Source organism: Ambystoma mexicanum, chromosome 5q, assembly GCF_040938575.1.
Source record: "Ambystoma mexicanum isolate Mex_15411 chromosome 5q, UKY_AmexF1_1, whole genome shotgun sequence".
Lineage (NCBI taxonomy): Eukaryota > Metazoa > Chordata > Amphibia > Caudata > Ambystomatidae > Ambystoma > Ambystoma mexicanum.
Window position 1 is genome coordinate 1,403,425,593 of NC_090933.1, and position 21,201 is coordinate 1,403,446,793.

Below are 21,201 nucleotides of genomic sequence, written 5' to 3' on the forward strand. Positions count from 1 at the left end.
CTCCTCTCGCAATCGGTCTTATCTTTGGTCTCTGTCTTTCTTTGTCTATGTTTCTCTAAATCTCTCTTTCTTCAGATTCATGCCTCTCTATCATACCTTTCTTCCACCATCTCTCTGTCTGTATCTTCCATCTCACTCTCTGCGTTTCTATCTTTGTTGTTTCCTCTGCCTCTAACTCTCTTTTCTTCTCTTCTATCTATTCTCTCACCTATTCTCTCTGTCTATACCCGATACACCTCAGAAAATATCATGAGGGGGGAATTGTTTGTATTGTGCCATTTCTTTTTCTAAATGATCACAAGATTTGAGTTGACTGGGTTATATGTTTGAGTCTTTCAATATTCACTGCAATCATATTTTCATGAAATCTTGTTGCACTTTTCAGCATGTTGGACATTAGTAATAAGTGTGTAGAAATGGGATACTATTGTAATCTTATATGCCTACAATTAAGCACAATGTTCAAAGCAGTTCTGCAAAAAAAACAGAAGCTAGATTGGAATAAGCAAGATGGGAAAAAGTGGCAAAAAAGAGACGCATAGACAAAACATGAGTAAAAAGAGGACAACAGATCCATAGATTGATATATAGTAATACTACAGTGCTATACTAGGAATCCGCTCCCTCCAGTCTGAATCTGTCTGCTTATCTTGCCTAAGTGTATATAAATGTGTGCTATCTAATGTGTATTTCAGAATCCCAAGCACACTCCAAAACCTTACAAAAAATATATTTCCAGCAAAGTGTTCAGAAAACAAAATCCATCTGAGAAATGAAAAGTTACACGTTTAAAGGTGACGTTACATAATCCTGACCTGATCTTCTTAACTTCTTAGTTTAGAAGCGCAGCATGTGCTTGGGACACCAGTGAATACAGCATGTCCAGCATGAAGATGTTTTGGACCTGGATGCTTGTCAGTGTCGCTTCCTTTGAGACATTTACTGGTAAGTGAAACAGACTGAAGGAAGTAAAAGATGTTCTGCACTTTACTCCATATTGTGATGTCAGCAAAAAATGCTGAAAGCATCCAAGCAATATACGCTCAAAGCATGTCTTGCCAGAGGTGGCGAATAAGACGTGTGTCTTCTTTCATATCTTTGCAGTGACACCAATAAAACGTCTCACACTTATGTCCTAATATGTCAACTCTTGTTTAACACTTTCCTAAAAGTGAAGATCTATAAGGTGTCACAGAGAAGTTACGAATGTTATCCTTAAAAGTGCTGCTATGTCCTTTTTTAAGCTACGTACGTTACGCAAGAACTGCCATATACAACGGATGGGTTAGGAGAGATGGGGAAAGAGGGACACTACAGGGGGAATCCATGTATTTCCTGTTGTCACCACCCGAGTCGTGAATAGGGCCTTGTGAGCGTTTGGTGATAATACTGCCAAATTCGATTACCGTTACCACAAGTGGTAGTGGTAATTTACCACATCATTTTGCCTTTAGGCTACTCCCCACTCTGGGGTCGAAGGGCCTCCATTGGGGGGAATTATGGGATTACTTAAAGTGGTAATGCTGCCTACACCATTACCGGCTATTGAGAGAGGAGGTCATGCGGTCACAATAAGGCATTTTTTTGTCCTTGGATATTAAACCCATAATCAGGCAGAGCGGTAAAACTGTGGGTAATTGTGAATACCACCTATTTTACTGTTACCACCTGACTGACGATACCCATACTATATATACCTCCAACGTGGGGCTACTTCAACAGTATTATTACCCCACATTCATATGCCCTTGAAAGCTTCCTCCTTTTCTCTCAGTCTATATACCACTCTATCCAGGGATACTTGAAAGTTCCATCAGCAAGTTTTAGTTGAGAGGTTGCGACCTGAGTCACAAGAGTGCACACACGATCATTTTCCAACCCATCATTAGTCTTTTTTTTAATCCGCGATTTGTGACTAGCAAGTGGTTCATGACTCTTAATACTGACACCCTAGCTCCCAATACTGCTGACATCTTGCACGCTTTTTTCTCCCACGAATTACAGATTAGTTTGCATGTAGCCAGCATGTGGCTCAAGGTCGATCTTGGAGAATTGCCGTGCCCGCATCTGTTATCTTTCGCTAGACCCACTTCATGTAGTTTTGCTAGAGTCCATTTAACCATCAGGCGAATACTGCTGAGGTATGTGACCCAATGCTTTTCTCAGATTTCGGCTTGCTGTTGGGCTTCACATTATTTATTTTTGCATTTATAGATAGCGCACTAAACCCTCAGGTTTCTAAGCGCTGGTTACAGAACAGATGGATGGTCAGCAAGGAGGGTAGTTTATCAGGCAATAGGACATTCTGATCCTATTTTCCAGGCATTTTATCCTTTTACTTATTATGATTCGGTGGGTCATTGAAATTGTCATTTCAGTAGCATGTTGGCTAGAGAGGGACTTGATAAGCTCCACAAAGACCTCATTATTGGTAGACAGGAACACACTGAAGGGTCTTAAAGTCTCTTGTATTAATCAATATGATTTCAGCTCGCATTGCGGCAGCCCACTCCTTGCTCAACAGGTTTGGAAGGTGGTCACTGCGTTCCTCTCTAATCTGGTTTAATAAATATAGTCTCAATAAAACCAACTTTGCCATTGTTGATATGCCCCCTGGCTTTGTAGAAGTGGGCACCTCCAGAATGACGAACTTGAACAGCTAGGTATAGTGTCAATTCTTGCCCAAACCTGCTGGTACTCTATCCATGTGCATAGCACAGGGTCCAATATGTTTTCTTTCTTGTAGAGTTCCTGCAGCAAAGAACTCCATGTTCTGGATTCTTGTCTTAATTCTAATTGTTGTGAGATAGAACAATAGTGCCCAGTACATCCATCCAGGTGCGAGGTAGGTTTCAACCGGGCCGTGAACTACAAAGATTCTGCTTTCTCCCGGGTGTCGCCTGCACGTGTATTTTAAGTGCAGTGGGGAGGACGGGGGGGGGCTCCTGTTGTTAAAGAAGGTTCATACGCACTCAGGCATCCTTAGTAGCTGGAACATCGGTGGGCAGATGTTAAATCAAGAAAGCTCATGACCCGTGGGCTAATTTCTCTCCACCCAGGATCTCCTAATTTTCAAAGTTTTTTGAAGTGTGTAGTGTTTGTTTTCTAAAAGACCAGCCTCTCAGTGCTAATAATTTAGTTTTACTTTAGTGTATTAAGCAAAGTGAGCCAAAGCATTGAAGCCGTCATACTGAATGTCTAATCCAAAAAGGGCGACCTGAGTCATGCAGCCCACATGTTTGCACGAAGAAAAGAAACAAAACAACTAAATGTACTGGCTTCCTATGACTATTCTCAGTTTTCGTGTGTTGTTGCTTAATTACAATAACGTGTGTATACCAGCATTTTTCATCAAATGACAATGTTTTTCATAGATTAACAACTCTTTAGAAGACAGCAAAATGATGTCTAACTCAAGACCTATTATTAAAATCGATTCATTGTATTCATACGTTTTTATGTTAATGCTTTAGGTGTGAGCAATATCTAAATATGAACGTTATACCAAATATTGTACACTGTGCACACGAGAGGAAGTGCAAGTGGTGCTGTGATGAGTCTAAACACAGAATGACTATGTGAAAACACAATGGGGAGGGAACAAAACTCCATCCAATGGAAAACTACTAGTATGTTTCATCATTTAAAAGAAGCACAGTATGAGGGTCTTACTTAGGGTGTGATGTTGTGACTTTTGATGTGTCATGGGCCAGGTTTCCACAGTTGGTGCCATTTAGGTGCATTACTTGCATTTCAAAACATATTTGCATCAGCAAACAGGAAGTGTGCAGGTGTTGTTAGACTGAAACTCACCCAATATCTTTTCTTGTTGTATGGTGAGTCATGTAAGATAATTAACCTTGTGTCTGTGTGTGGTTGGCAACTCGTTTTTCGTGTTACTACGAGGAGCATTGGATAGATAGGTTTCGATGAGGGCTATTTTATCAGACCATATCTCCGTTCTCTGTGAATGAGAACCGATTTGACTATTTAACCAGAATTGGAAAGGAAATATAAGTGAAAAAGAATGGGCATTGGCAGGGTGATTTATATCTCGTATTCAAACACTTGAAGTTGTATTTGAGGTTTGAAAAACAGACTTTCTGTTTGTAAACCTGCCAACCTATTCTGGCAGGCATGGACATAGCATGATACAGACTCCCTCGGAAAGCCAAAGGACAAACACCAAAGTCTCCTGGATAAATATCCTTCCCTAAGATCTGGTAAAAAGTCCTGGGGTAATCATCTACCTATCAGGGCTACTTTAACTCAACACTCTCGAAGGACAGTCACTGGCACCATAACACAGATAGGGGAGAGAGGGTACGCAGCCAGCATCTCATGCTCAGGGACACACCTCCCTACTGGATACGTAAGCTCCCAGTCAGGCAAGAGCCACCAGAGGAGAGCTCCTCACTAGCCCAGTCCAGTTAATCTTCACAGGCAGCTAGTGTCAGAAGTCCTGTTTTTACCTGTCAAGACCTTGTCAATGAAGAACTGGTTACTACACCAGGGCTGGAGGTCAGTTGGTGTGGTTTCAGGTACAAGTCAAAAGAACTAATAAAAAAAGAGTTGGCATCTTCGCACAGGCGCCAATATTCAAATGTTCAAACACTGGCTTGGGGACATAGGCACAATCTGTGAAATTACCAGCCTTAAGACGGGTTAACAGAGGTTGCAAACATTCCTTGTCTTATTCTTCAGTGTCTGGGGTCCATCTTCCCAGTGTCACCATACTCTGTCAAGCATGCTGGCATCATTGAAGAAGGACTCGCTTTTCATGTAAGGTGGAAAGAGAGGGGCCTGCAATGACAGCATCTCTGGGGCTGTCCAAGTGGCAAGATAATCGGCGCGGAGGCCCTGGCACAGGTCCCGTAGCATCCCTTCCAAAATGGCTGCCATCATCTGGCAAGGCACCAGTCCCTCCGCCTAGCCCGCCCCCCTGCCCACTTATCATCTGCAAGAGTCCTGGGGGCTGGGGAGGTAGCACCGCCAAGAACGAGAAGTTGGGAAGGAGCCTGGCTGCCTCCATATGCTGCCCAAGAGGTCCCGGCTCTGTGAGAGGAGCGGGCTGTGGCACGGCCTAGGGACTTCGGTGCCGGCGAGGAGGAGCCGCAACGAGTCTGGCTGGGGAGTGAGGTGAGCAGCAGAGGTGTGGCCATCAGGACTCTGTTCCCTGGAGGGGGATGTCTCGCTCCCAAGGCGGTTCCAGCATAACACAGGGAGGGCACACGGCTCGGTGCGTGGCCCATTCTGAGAATATAAAGCACGGATGGGTGGCCCTGGAGATCGGGGGAAGAGGAGCCCTTGCCAATTGCACAAAGCACAGCTCCATGACAGACCCTGATAAAGGCCATATAGTCACCCTATAAGGCCATGGACTGCCCCCCCCCCCACTTAACCGAAACCCACTGGGGGCAAAAATCATAATGATAATATAAAAAGCTACAGCTGCCCAAGGGGGGGGGTCACCTCTCCATAACAGCAAGGTGAGCCTGGAAGAGCCATAGCAAGGAGGGGTCCTGGCGACCCAGTAGGGGAATCTGCTTGGGAAACTAGTGACGCCAGCATGAAGAAGCTGCGGCTTGGTGGAGGATGGGGGTGAGCCATCTGAGATCACAATGAGGAGGGCGGTGGCCGAATCTCGGCAGCCCAACCACCTGAGCGGGTGCAACGCATGCTGTGGGAGCCCGAGAGCCCCGGGATAGTGGTGTGCCTGGGACCTGGCGAGCGGCCCCACTGAAGTAGAGTGAAGAGGGTTCAGTAGTCGCCTGAAGCAGTGGGGATCTGGTGTCGATGCCTCCCACCCAGAGGGTAGCCCCGGGGAGCAGGAAGTATGACCAGGCAGCAGAAACCGCAAAAGACTGCTGACATAGCCACTCTCTTTTGCAACCTCAAGAAAAAAGGAAGAAAATGAAGAAGGTATGAGCTATGACCCACTCCCCGAAGTGGTCCGCAGGGCAACTGGCCACAAAAGAGGACATCCAGTCCTTCACGGCAGACACTAAGACTGAGTTCTACAACTGCATGACAGAGATCTTGTCAAGAGTGGACCGCCTGGACAGTCGAGTACTATAGGTGAAACAGAGGCTCAGAGAGGCTTAGGATCAATCAACAGAGGGAGCGTTAATAGTGGTAGAGCTACAGCACAGAATTCAAGTGCTAGAGGGGAAAAGCGAGTCCATGGCACCCGGCAGGAGGATATGGAGAATAGAGATTGCAGAAACAATCTACAGAGTTACGGAGTGTCCTCCTTGATCCCAGATCAGGCCTTGAGCTACTACGTCGGTGCGAATTTCCAGACTCTGTTACCACATCTCGACAGTGCAATGCTACTACTGGACTGCACTCATAGTCTGCGGGGTTGTGGGGGCTCGTCCTCAGACCTTCCTCCGGACGTAATCACTCAATCCACTTCTTCACAGCCAAACAAGAGATCATGGCAGCGACCCGAGAGCAAGAGGAGATATCTTACTAGGGAGCGTCCCTGAAGATCTTTCAAGACTTGGCAACAGGGACGGTTCAGATAAAAAGGGTGCTTAGGCCACTAACAATGTTCCTAAAAGACCGAAAGATCAGATACCGATGGCTGTTCACCGCTACGCTATAGTTCACGCTCGAAGGCACGACGTGGACCATCAGCTCTCTAGTGGAGGCAGAGGGCATTCTGGGGGACGGTGGCCTGGGAACAAATGGAGGCTCTCCAGCAAAACTCCCCACACCAATGAAAGGGGATCCCCCAAAGCAAAGCATAGAATGCGGGCGAAGGCGGCGAGGGGGCGGAAACCTGGAGCACCCCCGCAGCAGACATGAGCCACACCCGAGAGGCCGCCCGGCGGAGATCTCCCAACATACAGCCACACACCAGTTGGACCGGCAGTCAGTACTTATGGAAAAACTGGACCGGGGCTCCACATGGCCTGTGCCAGGCCAGGAGTGCAATGTCAGTTACAGGCCATTGGGGCTATAAGCCCATCACTGTTTTTTTTCTGTTGCTGAAGTTTTAGTTTTGGTTAAAAAAGTTGAAGTAATAATGGAAGCAGATGACGGCTGATGCTCACCCTGATCCCCCCGCCCCCGCGGCGGAATCCGATCCCCATCTGGCACCCCACCAACCCCCCACCAGAAGCTGAAATTTGTGACTCTTAACGTAAAAGGCTTCAATTCTCCGGTTGAGCACAAATCAACCCTACAGTGCCTATGAACCTGAATAGCTCCGTTATATTTCTTCAGGAGACTCACCTCATCATCACTTTGCCCACATGCGCAGCAGAGACTTTCCAAAGCAATTCCTGGCATCCTTCAGAAATAAAAAAGGAGACACAGTGATCCTTCTAGCGAGGGGTGTCCCCATCATAGAGCTGAAGATGCTACATGGCCTGGAAGGATGCTATGTGGGCGCCAAAGCTATGCTATTTGGCCAGTTTTATACCCTGATCTCCATTTACGCCCAGAATGAGGGGCAGGATGCATTCCTACTGGAACTGGAGTTCAAACTTCTCCCCTTCGTTGAGGGTCAAGTGGTAATAGGGGGGACTTTAATGGGGTGCCGGATCCCCTTGCCGATAAAACGCACCAACCCACATCAAAGGATATTAAAGTTGCACTGGGGTTACTTCGCCTGTTTAAGTCCTTGGGGGTAATCAATACCTCGTGGGTGCTACACACAGGGGTAAAAGATTTCTTCTTCTTCTCTCATGTACACTGTACTTCATCCCGCATAGACCTATTTATTTATTTTTTACATTTATTATACCACCAGATACTGAGGTATCAGGGCAGAGTTACAGACATCTTAAAAATATTTTACAAACAATATGCATACAAGCAAAAGAACATCATATTACAAGTTGCAGGAACCATCAATGCATTTTTACTTGGCTAAGAGGTTGGGCAGTTAGGATTTATTTGTGGTAGTAGTTAGAACTTATTAAATAGCCAAGTTTTTAGTAGTTTTTTAAAACAATGGAAGGAGTCTTCATTTTTGATATTTAACGGGAGGGTATTCAAATGTGTGGCAGCTATGACTAGGAAACTGCTGCCTCCCTCTCTGGTGCTTTTGTAGCGAGGGATCGAAAGGAGCGAGTTTGAGTTAGATCTGTGCGTTCTCTTTGATTCTTTTTTGATAATGGAGTTGTTAATGTAGCTGGGTGCTTTCTTAGCAAGACATTTGTGGGTAAGGCATAGGGCCTCATTACAAGACTTGTGCTGACGGAATGAAGGGGGCCGGTATGGGACCGGCCCCCTTCATTCCGTCAGGGCTGATTACGAGCTTCCCATCGCGGGACCCGGATCGGACGCCTGGTAAAACCAGCCGTCCTTTCCGGGTCCCGCGAGGGGAAGAGGGAGGTAACAACGGGACACTTGTAATGTGCCCGTTGTTACCTCCATCCCCATTCCCATTGAGCCCTATGGGGGCTCAAATGGGAATGGGGAATGGTTCCTGCAAGGAGGAATTACCGGGTCCTCCAGTGTTGGAATGACCCGGTTATTCCTCATTGCTGACACATTCCCAGCTCACCTAGTCAAGCTTTGCGCCCCTACCCTCGCCCCCATCATCACCAACTTTGTCAACGCCTCATTCAACACGAATGTGGTCCCAGCCAGCTTAAAAGAAACTTGGGTAACCCCACTTTTGAAAAAACCCTCTCTGGATCCAACTAACTACCGTCCCTTTCCTGCTCAAGAGCATAGACAAAATAGCTTACACCCAAATTCAAGCACACCTAGAACAAAACCAGCTTTTAGGTGCTAGACAATCGGGATTTCGGCCCAACCATAGGACCGAAAAGGCTCTTCTGGACTTGAAAATCCAGATGGACACCATTAGGGATTCAGGTAAACTCTGTATATTACTACTGCTAGATTTATATGCAGCATTTGATCTCGTCGCTCATGACAAACTCTGTATTACCCTAGCCAATGACTTCAGATTCTCAAATGAAGCAACCCTCTGGGTCAAATCCTTTTAAGCTGAACGTACCTCCAGAGTCTCCATTGGCAAAGAGGCTGCTGATCCCATACCAGTTCCCATAGGGGTCCCCCAAGGATGCTGCCTATCACCCACCCTATACAACGCCTACACTAAGCTCCTATTTGCAGCACTGGATACCATGGGTGTCATTTATATCAACTTTGCCGATGACACCCAGATCCTTATACCAATCACGGGGAATCATGAACATGACACCCTATTGATCAACAAAATGTACGCAATTATTCAAAACTGGATGGCCTTAAAGAGCCTCTGCGTCTAACGAGGAGAAAACTGAGATTCTCATCGTGGGCTCTACAACCAAAATTAACACTCGCCATGCCGACTACAGCTCCATCAATATTGACGGCACTCCCATACCTGTTTTGAAACAGGTTAAAACTTAAGGCGTATATTTAGAGGCTAACTTAACTATGAAGAAACATGTAAACGCATTAGCATCATCTACCTCCTAAACCGCCAAACTAATAGCCCTAAGCAGCCAATTCCTCACACCAACAAACTGTACCACACTAGCCAGAGCCTTAATACTTTCCAAACTGGACTACTGTAATGTACTCCTAATAGGCACCTCCAACGCTAATCTAGCTAAATTACAACTCATCCAAAACAAAGCCTTATGTGCAGCCCTAGGACTAAAAAAGTCAGACCACATCTCTCACATCAGAAGAGAGGCCCACTGGCTACCCATCAAGGCTAGAATTGTATTTAAAACATTATGGGCCTCATTACGAGTTTGGAGGCAGCCATGGAGCTATTAGTGGGGGAGAGAATATCCACTGTGAGTTTCCGGATATTTATAGTTTTGCAGTTTGGCTTGGTGGTTACCGATGCTGCTTAAGGTGAAGTTAACACTGTGGTGGTCTGTCCAGTCTAAAGGTAGAATAGAGTCTATGGTTGTATGGGTGTTAAAGCGTAAGTATCCAATCAAGGATTCTTCCTTTATTGTGGTGGGGGCTTTCACTAATTGAGTGAAATGCATATCTTTGAGCGCAGCATAAAAAGTGACTGCTTTGTGGTCAGCCTTGTCATTGAATCCTACTCTTAGCTAACCACCAGTTAATGTCATATTTAGATGAAGAGGCCATAGGAACGAGGACACTCTCTGATCATGCCTGGGTCCTCCTAACAGTTTCAATCCATGACCATGAGCCCCCCAAATCCACTAGGCTCCCATGGAGTCTATATGATCCTATCCTTAAAGATCTGGCACTAAGAGATGGCATTGCAAAGGCCATCCAATATTACTTCCGGGAGAATCTCCCAGGATCTTCTTCGATGGCGACCATATGGGAGACTATGAAGGCGGTTATCAGGGAGGAATTTACAGCCCATGCAGCGGCCTACTGGAAACGCCGGTTTGAAGCTCGGGCTCGGCTGGAGAGGAAGGTAATGGTGGCAGAAAGTTAGCACAACAAGGGTTGGTCTCCCTAGGCCCACCGGTTCCTGCAGGTTGCCCGGAATAAATTAGAGGCGCACTATGCAGTGGAAACAGCACAGACCCTCCTCAAAACGAAACAGGGATACTACGCCAAGGGCAATAAGGCCAATAAATTCCTGGAAAACACTACAACGATAATGGGTTTGCGGTACTCACAGGAACGATTCAATAAGCAGAAGACACTAAATTACGGCTAGCAGCAACCCACCTAATTGAAACCATGTCGGACACTCCTCGCGTTGTGGCTGACCAGAGGCAACCTATAGAGGGGGCTGCTCTGATACACCTTGATGAGGCAGATAGGGATACCCTGGATTTACCAATCACAGCTGAAGAAGTGGATTCTGTAATCAGATCCCTGAAGGCAGGGGCCCCAGCTTTTATAAAATCTTTCAGTCCCAGCTCCTAGCTCCCCTCACAGATCTTTTCAACTCCTTCCGACAAACTGGATGCATGTCCCCTTCCATGCAGCAATCCTCCATTATCCTGTTGCTAAAACTGTTGCTAAAACTGTGGAAAGAACCTAGAGGCTGTGCCTTGTATAGGCTGATCTTGTTGCTCAATATTGACGCCAACATCTATTCCAAGGTCATGGCCAATCGGCTAGCTGGGGTCCTTCCCTAAATAACCAGACTGGTTTCGTATTGGGTAGAACCACATGGGACAATATTCGCTGGGCCCTAAACCTGGTGGAGATAGCAGCCTCAGAACGCTGTAAACTGGCATTGGTGGCGCTAGACACCATTAAGGTATTTAACAAGGTTGACTGGGCCGTTATGCAACTTACCCTCGAAGCACTCCATTTTGTGCCGCTCTTCCAGAGGATGCTCCTGGCTAATTACAGTTCACAGAGAGACTCCTTGTGGTTGAACCAAAAGTAAACAGGTCCCATATCACTCACGTGCAGGATGAGGCAGTGGGGGCCCCCTTTCCCCGCTAGTCTTCGAACTGATAATGGAGCCCTTTTCCCAACTGATCTGCAACAACCCCGCTATTGAGGGGTTGAGGATAGGCGCAAACATTACAGGTTGTCCCTTTATACGGATAACGTGATGCTCACCCTCACAAATATTCAACCTTCTTTGCAACAGTCCCTCCTAGAGCTAGACTTCCTCAAACGGGTTGCAGGCTTTGAGGTTAAGTATCATAAATCCAGGGCCCTAGAGGTGGGGCTGATATCAGAAGAGGTGGAGGCCCTTCGGCCCTCCTGCCCGATTAAGTGGGACGAGAAAGCCATAGAATATTTGGTGGTTCACATATCGGTGCTCCTGAGGGCGCTCTATGCAGCTAACATCCCGCACCGCTGGAAGCTGATCTCGAGAGGTGGTTGGCCCCAGAGATCTCATTGATGAGTGAGGTTAAACACTGTAAAATGAATCTGCTCCCAAGATTCTTCTACCTCTGCTCTGTGCTCCCAGTGGAGATCCCGCAAAATCCCCTCCTCCGATTACAGCGGAAAATTTTCCAATGTATATGGCGAGGGAGAAAACCTAGGATTTCTAGAAAGGTTATGGTGGGAAATGACCGACTGGGTGGGGTGGGGGTCCCGAACTGAGCTATTATTATGCAGCGGCACAGCTAAAACATTTTCTTGCCTGGCTCATACCTACTGACTCCTCAAGATGGGTATTATACTGAAAGGTAATCCCCTACTCTGTACAGGGCCTAGGAAATATAGACATAAAGCTCAGTAAAGTGTCCTGAAAGGAAACCTGTTTTACAATGGAACCAAATTCCTATGTCTTTGCACAGTGTCACTAATACGAACTGCAATTACTATTTTGTGAGTGCGTCCTGGCAATCAAATTTGTTTTTCAGGATTTCTTGACCTCAATAGGGAAAATCAAGCACATCGAAGTGTCAATATTATTTTCATCCTTGTGCCTGACATCTGCTGCATTATTCATTCATCTACGTCTGAGTACTATTGTTGGAGTTTACTCTATGATTGCAACCGATTTTACCTAAAGTTGGTAAAACAAATGCTACTGCAATAACTGTTATTATTTGTAGCACACATTTCAAATAATATTGACTATCTGGCACTTCTCTAGCTATTGTTATGGAAAAGGCTGGTCTCTCATTAAGAAATATATTTTTATACTTTAGTTATTCATGTGTGCTGTAGCTTGAAAACTATATTTAGTGATTGTAATTCTTGCTTGGCCTTATTCACAATCACTTGACATCTGCCTTCGGCCTGGTGTGATCTGCATCTGTATTTCAAATGGTCATGGGGCAAAGCGCTGTTTCTACTGGCAATACTACAAGGCCACTTTGCACTTACATTTACCCAAGTAGAAAGTAATTGGGAATTACTCACTGCACAGCGTTAGCACACCCACCACAATGCAGCTAGCCATCAATGCCATGACAATCACGTTGCATTTTAAGTGTGGGTTTAAAATCTATGACATATGACCTGTGAAAACTGGGGAACTGCTGGGGAAATCATTGAAATTAATCCTATTCCATGTATCGAGCATATTGTAACCAAATGAACAACAATAAAGGTGGGCAACTCATCGATATGCATGTTAGTTTCTGAAAAATGTGCTCTACGGTCAGTCGTTGCTGCACCGTCATGTCTGTTTTCATATACATCCAGTAAAGGTATGCAGTGGAGTATATACTGTGCTAAACTGTATGCACTGTATATAAAAAAAAAAGAAAATAACCAAAACACATTGTGTTAATATTTTAGGCAGTTCGGAGAGTGGGGAAATTACACTTCTGACATACAACCTGGCTATCATTCCAAAATGAACAGTAGGGTAACAATCGTATTGCACTCTGTAGAAATACCTCTATACGAAAGGGAAGGGGACAAGAAGCAGCAGTGCGGATTCCAGCCTACATTGAATAACATCAAAGAGTTTTTGGGAGCATAAGAATGACCACAGATCTTTATATTTGACAAATATGTATGGGGAAAAAGGGTTGAATGCTCGAAACAGTAAGTCAATAATACACACTGGGGTTTCTGCTCTTCATTTGCCACAAAACTCACCATTACTATAAACTGTTTAAAAACATCTTAGTCTACTTACTGATTCTGAGAGCCACAGACGTTCGGTGTGAAATAAATATATATGTATGCGTTAAGATACAAGTTCTGCCATTAATTGGTTGTTTTGGAAGACACCACCAAATCATAAAAACGCGAATGCTTTTGGAGGAGAGTATTTCTACTTGGTACTCAAGCTTAGATAGGGTGCAGTTAAATTGAGCAGATTTAAAGCAACAAAGCACTTGTAATTCAGGGTATATGGGAAGTCATGACCAGCTTAAGTTGGTGCGTCGAGTTCAGCTGGTCATGACTTCCCACATCTGCTGATTTTCAAGGGTTTTGTTGCGTTAAACCTGCACCCTAACTAAGGTTTGTTCAGTCAGTTTCAAGGGTTTTGTTATATTAAAGTTTCTTTATGGGACACTGGCCATGACACTATACGTGTTCCACCAATACCTTTCTTTGGGGCCCACTAGCCATGGCCTTCAGCCGTGGCCACCTCACTAGTTTTCTTTGAATCCCTCTAGCTTTGGGGCCCACTAGTCATAGCCTTCAGCTGTGCCCAACCCACTAGCTTTCTTTGGGGCCAACTGGCCGTGGCCCCTTTACATGTTGCCCCAGTAACTTTCTCCGGTACCCACTAGCCGTGGCCTTCGGTCATGGCCCCTCTATATGTTGCTCCAATAGGTTTCCTAAATGGGCCCACTAGCCATGGCATTCAGCCATGGCCAGTGGCCCCGGCTGTGGCCACACGACTAGGTTTCTTTTGGGAACACTAGTCATGGCCTTCTGCTGTGTGCCCTTGACATGTTGCCCCAATAGGTTTTGTTGGGGATCACTAGCCATAGCCTTCGGCCACACCTATTACCCCCACATCACTGTAGCTGTGAAATTCCCCCTTTTTTGTATTAATCCTATTTTTGTAACGTTATCTTTAAAAACAAAAGATTTTCCCCAATAACCGTGGTCATTAATAGCAATGCACTACAGACACTCGTGGTTATCCGTAATGACTCACAAATAACCGTGGTAATAAAAAAAAAATCACAAAATCCTAAAATCTTCCCTGCCCTCCCAGGCACTCACCAAGTGGCTCTCCCCTTTTGCCATGCTCCCCCAACTCCACTCAGGTCCTTTCTTCCTCCCTATCCTTCTCCCATTCCCCCCAAACACTCATCATTTCGTGTGACACACTTTAATTCCTGATTGCGTCTTCTATTATAACCACTGTTATCCCGCAGGTTGCTCGGGCAATTCCTGCGGTTATGTGAAAATGTTTGACCGCTTAACTTAGTCCCCAGCCCCCCAAACTCCCCAATTTCAAATGGTGTCCTCTTTCCACCTCCCCACCTCTAGTCTGATGCCATTGTATTCTTTTTCCTCCTTCTCCAAATGGCTTTTTTTTGCATTTTTCATTTTCCGCAAACCCTAGAATAACTGTGCATATCTCTTGCATCGGGCAAAAAAATAAATAATGGAGGTGTTTTCATTTCTGAAAAGCCTCTCTGATGCATTGTAGGACAAATATACAGCTATAATTTTGGGAGAAGGGGGCATCCCCTTCCCGTCAAATAGTTTAACAACTATTGGACCGAATAACCCCAGAGCTCTCTGGGAAATAGAGTCAACGCTTCGTGCCTAAATTGTTTCATTCCTGGTCCAATTCCGTCCAGTGGTTTTGGCTGTACGCTGCGCAGAAATTTAGACTTTTTCTCTATGGGTAAATGAATGGGAGTATGTCGAAAACAGTGTTTCTTTCTTTCTTAATAACTTTTTCATTGTTTAACAAATCTTTCCCAAAATGTCCAGTGTGGGGGGTGGCCGGTGACAACATTTTCATTTGAAAAATATCAGCCAAATCCGTAATGCAAGTCAAAAATTATTAGCAATTCAATTTTCGAGCTTACTATGGAACTAGCCATGCAACTGAACTATAGTGCGGTGACCGACGCACTATAATATAGTATGACCACATCAAACTTTAGAATGGAAAATGAAAAAATATTTTCCTCTGTAACTTTTGTTCCTATACATGAAACTGTATCAAATTGAAAATCAACGTTTAACTTATGTGGCCTGACCTGTGCAAGCATCTCACTTTGTAAGGCCATGTAAATCTATAGACATTTATGTACTTGTGCACTAGGTGCGGAGAGAGACAAATTAAATAGAAAATATACCGCATACATACACACATACACACACACACACACTCTTTCTCCCCATATAAAAGAACATTTTATATCTCAGCCTTTTTAATTAACAGCCAGTCGATGTTGAAAAATCGCCAGCCGTTATATTATCTTATTTTTTATTTTATTTTTATTTTATTTATTTGTATTGCGCCGGTAGCTCTCGAGCTTCGGGGCGCAGAGACAAGAACACAAAAGTCAAATGACAAACAAAATACACGTAGCACAAGACATTAGAGCTGCATATTTAACTGGTCAGGTTGTGTTATGTATATAACTTAAAGATGTGGGTTTTCAGTTGCTTACAAAAGCGTTGGTAGTTGGCTTCCATGCTTATCTGGCCAGGGATGTTGTTCCAAAGGCCTGCTACAGTTATAGGGAAGGATTTACCCGCCCCGTTTTTGAGTCTGAAAGGAGCTGCCACAATCAGTCCTTGTTCGGCTGATCTTAGCTCTCTGGCGGGCTTGTATGGAATAATTTTAGTTTTCAGATATGCTGGAGCTTTACCAAAAATACATCTATGTGTGAGAGTGAGGGACTTAAATTGGACTCTCTCTTCAATGTTTAGCCAGTGAAGTTCTTTCCTGGCTTTGCTGATGTGCTGATTCCTAGTTTTTTGCTTAATGATTCTCACTGCATTGTTTTGCAGGACTTGGTAGCTGTGGTAGCAATTTATTTTAGATCCTAGTATTAAGGCGTTGCCATAGTCTAGGCGAGATAAGATGGTAGCTCTTGCGACTGTGGCGCTGTTTTCTTCAGATAGGTAGGGTCTTATGACTTTCAGTAAGCGGAGGTGGTAAGAGCACGTTTTATTAACGTAGAGGTTTTGGGCATCTGATTCCAGGGATGCTTCTAGCATCATCCCCAAGGTTAGGACCTTAATTTCGGTATTTTTGATGGTGAAGGTGTTGTATGCGGGATGGAGCTTAGATCTAACTAGATTGGAACCAAAGACCATGAGCTCTGTTTTGTTGCCGTTTAGGCACATCCAATTTTGGTCCATTCATTGCTCTACCGCTTTATAAACTAGGCTTAGTTTTTTGTTGTCCTTTTGATGGTCTCCACTTAGTTCAATTACCAGCTGAGTGTCATCAGCGTAATTGGTAAAGAACGTGTTGATGTTATCGAGGACAATACAGAGAAACCTAAGGTATAGGTTAAACAGGAGTGGAGACATGCTGGCGCCCTGTGGAACTCCGCATGTGATTTCTTTTTCTATTGAGAATAGATTTCCCCAGTGAACTCTAGATGTTCTGTTTTGTAGGAAAGACATGATCCAGCTTATTGCTTCATCTGAGCAGTTTGCTGTTTTTTTTAGAGCTGTCTTAAGTAAGTTGTGATGTAATAGGTCGAAGGCAGCACTCAGGTCCAAGAGTACGAGCAAGCTGGCTTTACCCTGATCAATGATGTTGAGCATCTTAGTCTGTAGATCCAGCATGGCTGTTTCTGTGCTATGCGCTAGTCCAAAACCAGACTGTTGGTGGTGGAGGGGTTCTTGGCTTTATGCGTGTTCTTGGAGCTGTGTGGTGGCAATCTTGTCCATGATTTTTAGTATAAAGTTGCAGTTGGTTATGGGCCTTAGATTGTTTGGGTCCCTTTGGTCTAGGTTAGGTTTTTTAACAAGGGGAGTGACTGTTTATACTTTTAGGCACGATTTGATCACGGAAAGATGTATTTATCAGTTTGGTTAAGGCTAGTGCAAAGATGTCAGGGTGGTCTAGGATGATGTTGGCCGGGAGTATGTTTTCGGCGCAAGTGGTGGGTTTCATGGATGCCAGAGATTTTATCATGTCATTGGCAGTAATGGGCTTGAACCTAAATTTGGTCGTCTGCTGGGTACGTTCCTCTGGTACGTCTTGAGTGGGTGACTTGGTGGCTGTTGGGATTTGGCTATAATATCCCTGGCCTTATCGATTTTGTTAAAAAGTGCTATCTGGGTTGCGTCACATTCTTCTTGGGTGGGCGAGAAGGTGGGGGTGATGCCTTTTGGTTTATCAATAGATTTCAATATATTAAAGAGTTTGCTGGTGGAATTAGCTGCCGCTGAAATCTGTTTGTCATAGTAGTTTTTCTTTGCATCAATTATCATTTCTTTATAGGTTTTCTCACTGGTTTTCCAGAGTGTTTTATTGTCCTGCGTGGGTTTTTTTCTCCACTTGTTTTCCCTTTTTCTTTTGTGTTTTTTCTGTTCAAGGAGTTCCTCTGTGAACCACTCTTGTTTTTTTTCTTTAGGTCTATAGGTTTTAGTTTGGAGTGGAGCTTCTAGGTCCACTAGGGGCTGAAGATGGCTAAGTAGGTTGGATAGGGTGGCCTCGCATGAGTCTTTGTTATTTCTCTCTGTTTCACATGCATCTAGACATTGCCTCAGATGCTCTTTGCTGATGTTTTTATAATTCCGCAATTACTTTTTAATAGGGAGATTGGGAAGTTTGGGTTTTTGGGTAGGGGGGGAAATATGGAAGGTCACACTATAGTGGTCCGACCAGATGCATGGGTCAGTTTTATAGTGTTGGGATATGAGGTTGTTGGTAACGACCCAGTCCAGTAGATGACCATTGTCCATGGTAGGATCGGTGTTAATCACTTGATAGTCGATGTTATTCAAGAGTTTCTCCAGTTTAATTGCCTCTCTGTCTTTAGGGTCTCCCCGCCAATGATTGAGATCTCCTAGGAGTAGAGTGCCGGTGTTGGATCCTTTGATCATATTGAGTTGGTGTGTTATTTCTTCGTTGAAATTGGGCATGGTGGTGGGTGGTCTGTAGACAACAATTAAGTTTAGACTACTATTATTGGTTTGGAGGTGTTTAAGGTGGAGGATTTCTGTACCATTACATTGTATTTTAGTCAGGAACAGTTGGATGGTGTCCTTGGCAATTACGGCCATGCCACCCCCTTGTCCTGATTCTTTGTTGGTATAGTATATAGTATAGCTCTCAGGGACCGCTAGGTCGCGAGTGGGACCGACGGGCTCTTTTAGCCAAGTCTCGGTGATACACATGATATCAATATTTTCCGCAGATATCTTATCATGAACACTGATGGCGTGTTTGTTGAGTGAACGGGTATTAAGGAGACAGGAGGAGGTTGGGAGGGCTCTTTCTTATTGTTAAGGTTCTGTGACGGTCTTTTTTCACGTCTCTCAATTGCAAGTGTTTCTGTAGTAGTAGTGTTACGCTCACCTGGTATCCACGGGGACGCCACCCAGCCAGTTGGTCGTTGGTGCCCTTCTCAATGATTCCCTGGTGTGGTTCTCAGTGTCGATGGGATTCCGCCTGGAAATGAAGACTATGGGCCTCATTACACGGAAGGCGGTGATCCAGGGTGCTATTAGCACCCTGGACCATGCCGGTAAATTACCGGCACCGCCTTGGCGGAAAGGGGATTTACCGCCCCATTCCAAGGTTGGTGGGGCGGTAAATCCCCCTTCCGCCATTGCCCTTCCCCATTCCCATTTCTGCCCCATAGGGCTCTATGGGAATGGGGAAGGCGCTAATTACGGCACCGCAATTTTGCGGTGCCGTAATTAGCTCCGAGGTCCCTTAGCGGGTTGGTTTTTAACGCCTGCAAAAAGCAGGCGTTAAAGCACCAACCCGCTAAGGGACCTCGTAGTAAGGCGGAAATGGTTAACGGTCACCGTTACCATTAACGGTGGCCGTTAACCATTACCGCCTTCCGTGTAATGAGGCCCTATATTAGGATTGGGCGACCAAGGTAAGTTTTCCCCCACCTCCCTTGTATTTCCAGCCCGTCCAGGTTCTCTTCTCACCTGGTTGTCGGAATCGGTGGGCTCTCTTTCCTGCTCTCTGGGCAGGGGCGCGTTGTCTTTTACTGGGCGCGGGCGGTCCAGTTACTTCACTGACTGCGGCCCTTGTAGTGTCTTTCAGGTAGGTCTTATTGCGATTGATTGCGTTGTTATTCTTGCATGCCTTTTCTCTGTTCTAAATGTCGCTTTTTTATCTCAATAGGAGCGCGGAGTGTCCGCTTGGAGAACTGGGTAGGCTGGTTCTCACTGGTAGATGATGGCGCGCTATAGCGCTATGATGCGGTAAGGAGGCGCTTTGCATAGGGCAGCGATGTCTTGTCCTCACTGACCTGTGCTTTTCTCTTTTTCATAGGTCGCGGTGAGTTCCCAGTGCAGATGGAGTTCCGGAGCTATGCCGGCCGAAAAGCAACCAACCAGGTAAGTCTTTAAGCACTTTGTGGTTGTAATGTCTCCACTACCTCCTTTAATGATGTCTTTCTCCTTTTCTCAGGTCCTTCGATCCAGCGGTGAACTCCACCAACAGAGCTGCCCAGGAGCTACGAGCAGTGAAGGATGATGAATGCAGGTAAGATTCTGCTGCTAACGATGTTCTTGGTTTTTCTGCAGGTCCGGAATTCGCCATGCTCGTGAGAAAGCTGGACACAGTGAGTGTCACGTTGCTAGAAGCAAAGTAACGCGAAGCGTGTTGTCTTGTTCGGGTGTGGTTTAAATAGCCACTGTAAAGTAGTCCAGGTAAAGTAGTCCCTAGGCCACCACACCCAAAACACTAGACCGCATAGCTTGGTTCTAGGAATCAAGCTATGTGGATGCCTCCATGTTGGCTGAAAGCCTAAATAAAGTAGTTGCTCAAGCAGATGTCTTTCCTTACTTATGAGCCTGGCGCCAAAGGTGCCAGGACTGGCCCCAAGAGGGCCTGAGGAGTGGATGCCAGGCCTTATTAGCGATCCGAGCTCTGATTCCACCTGGCCAATGGGCTTGCCAGTGGGGATCAGGGCTGAGGTTCGTGACAAGTAGTTCTTGTGTCGGGGCTGATACTTTCGAGGATTGAGTCACAAGCTGCTTTGGCGAGCTTTGTGTTTTGGTAGTTACGCATGATGGTGGCAGCTATGTCGAAGGATAATTGCCCCATGGTTGTTTTTAATTAGCTGCGGTTCCTGAGCAGCGTGGTGTGCACCGGACGCCGGGGACGGTGGGACCGGCGCAAGACCGGCTTGTCCCAGAAGCGCCGGCCCTGAAGCACCTGACGTTCCTTTAAGAGGGATGTTGGTGCTTCTGGGAGTTGAAGTCCCAATAAGTCTTTCAGCCAATGGCAGAGGCTGTAATAGCCTTCTATTCACGTGAGCTGTATTAAAGAGCAGGTTAACACACGCCGCAAAGCGGCTGGTGTTTGCTTGAGTAACCATACAACTTGGAGCCCCAGAGTCAGCAGGGCGCTTGGCCTGAGCTTCATCAGAAGTTCCCAAAGGACTCGCGCCAGCAGGGACTCGCAGGCAAGCGGTGTGGGAGCGTCCATTAGCCAACAGTGCTTGGACTGAACTCAGCACTCAGAGGCTCTCACAGAAGGTTTCCTCTCCAAACAGGTCAAAGTGTCAGCAAAGTCATCAGCTACGCACCGCAGCTCCTGCTAGAATTACAGTCTCTGGGGCTACAAGCCAAGCAATTACCACAGAGCAGTCATTTGTTGCCTCACTCACACAAAAGGTATCAGGCGGGCAAACAGCAAGCCAGTTCCTCTAAGAGCAAAATCAGCCCTAACCCCTGCAGTGACTAGCACTTACCTCCCACCTTGATTGCTAAGGT

General features: G+C 45.6%; 1 protein-coding gene across 1 annotated transcript in view; it reads left to right on the plus strand.

The window, feature by feature from the left end:
* LOC138498459 (fibrocystin-L-like) overlaps nucleotides 1-21,201 on the plus strand; it is a 1,772,245-nt gene that overhangs the window by 33,016 nt on the left and 1,718,028 nt on the right. Inside the window, exon 2 of the mRNA XM_069622209.1 lies at nucleotides 837-945. Within this exon, the coding sequence (XP_069478310.1) occupies nucleotides 837-945 (109 nt within the window). The remainder of the gene's footprint in view (nucleotides 1-836; nucleotides 946-21,201) is intronic.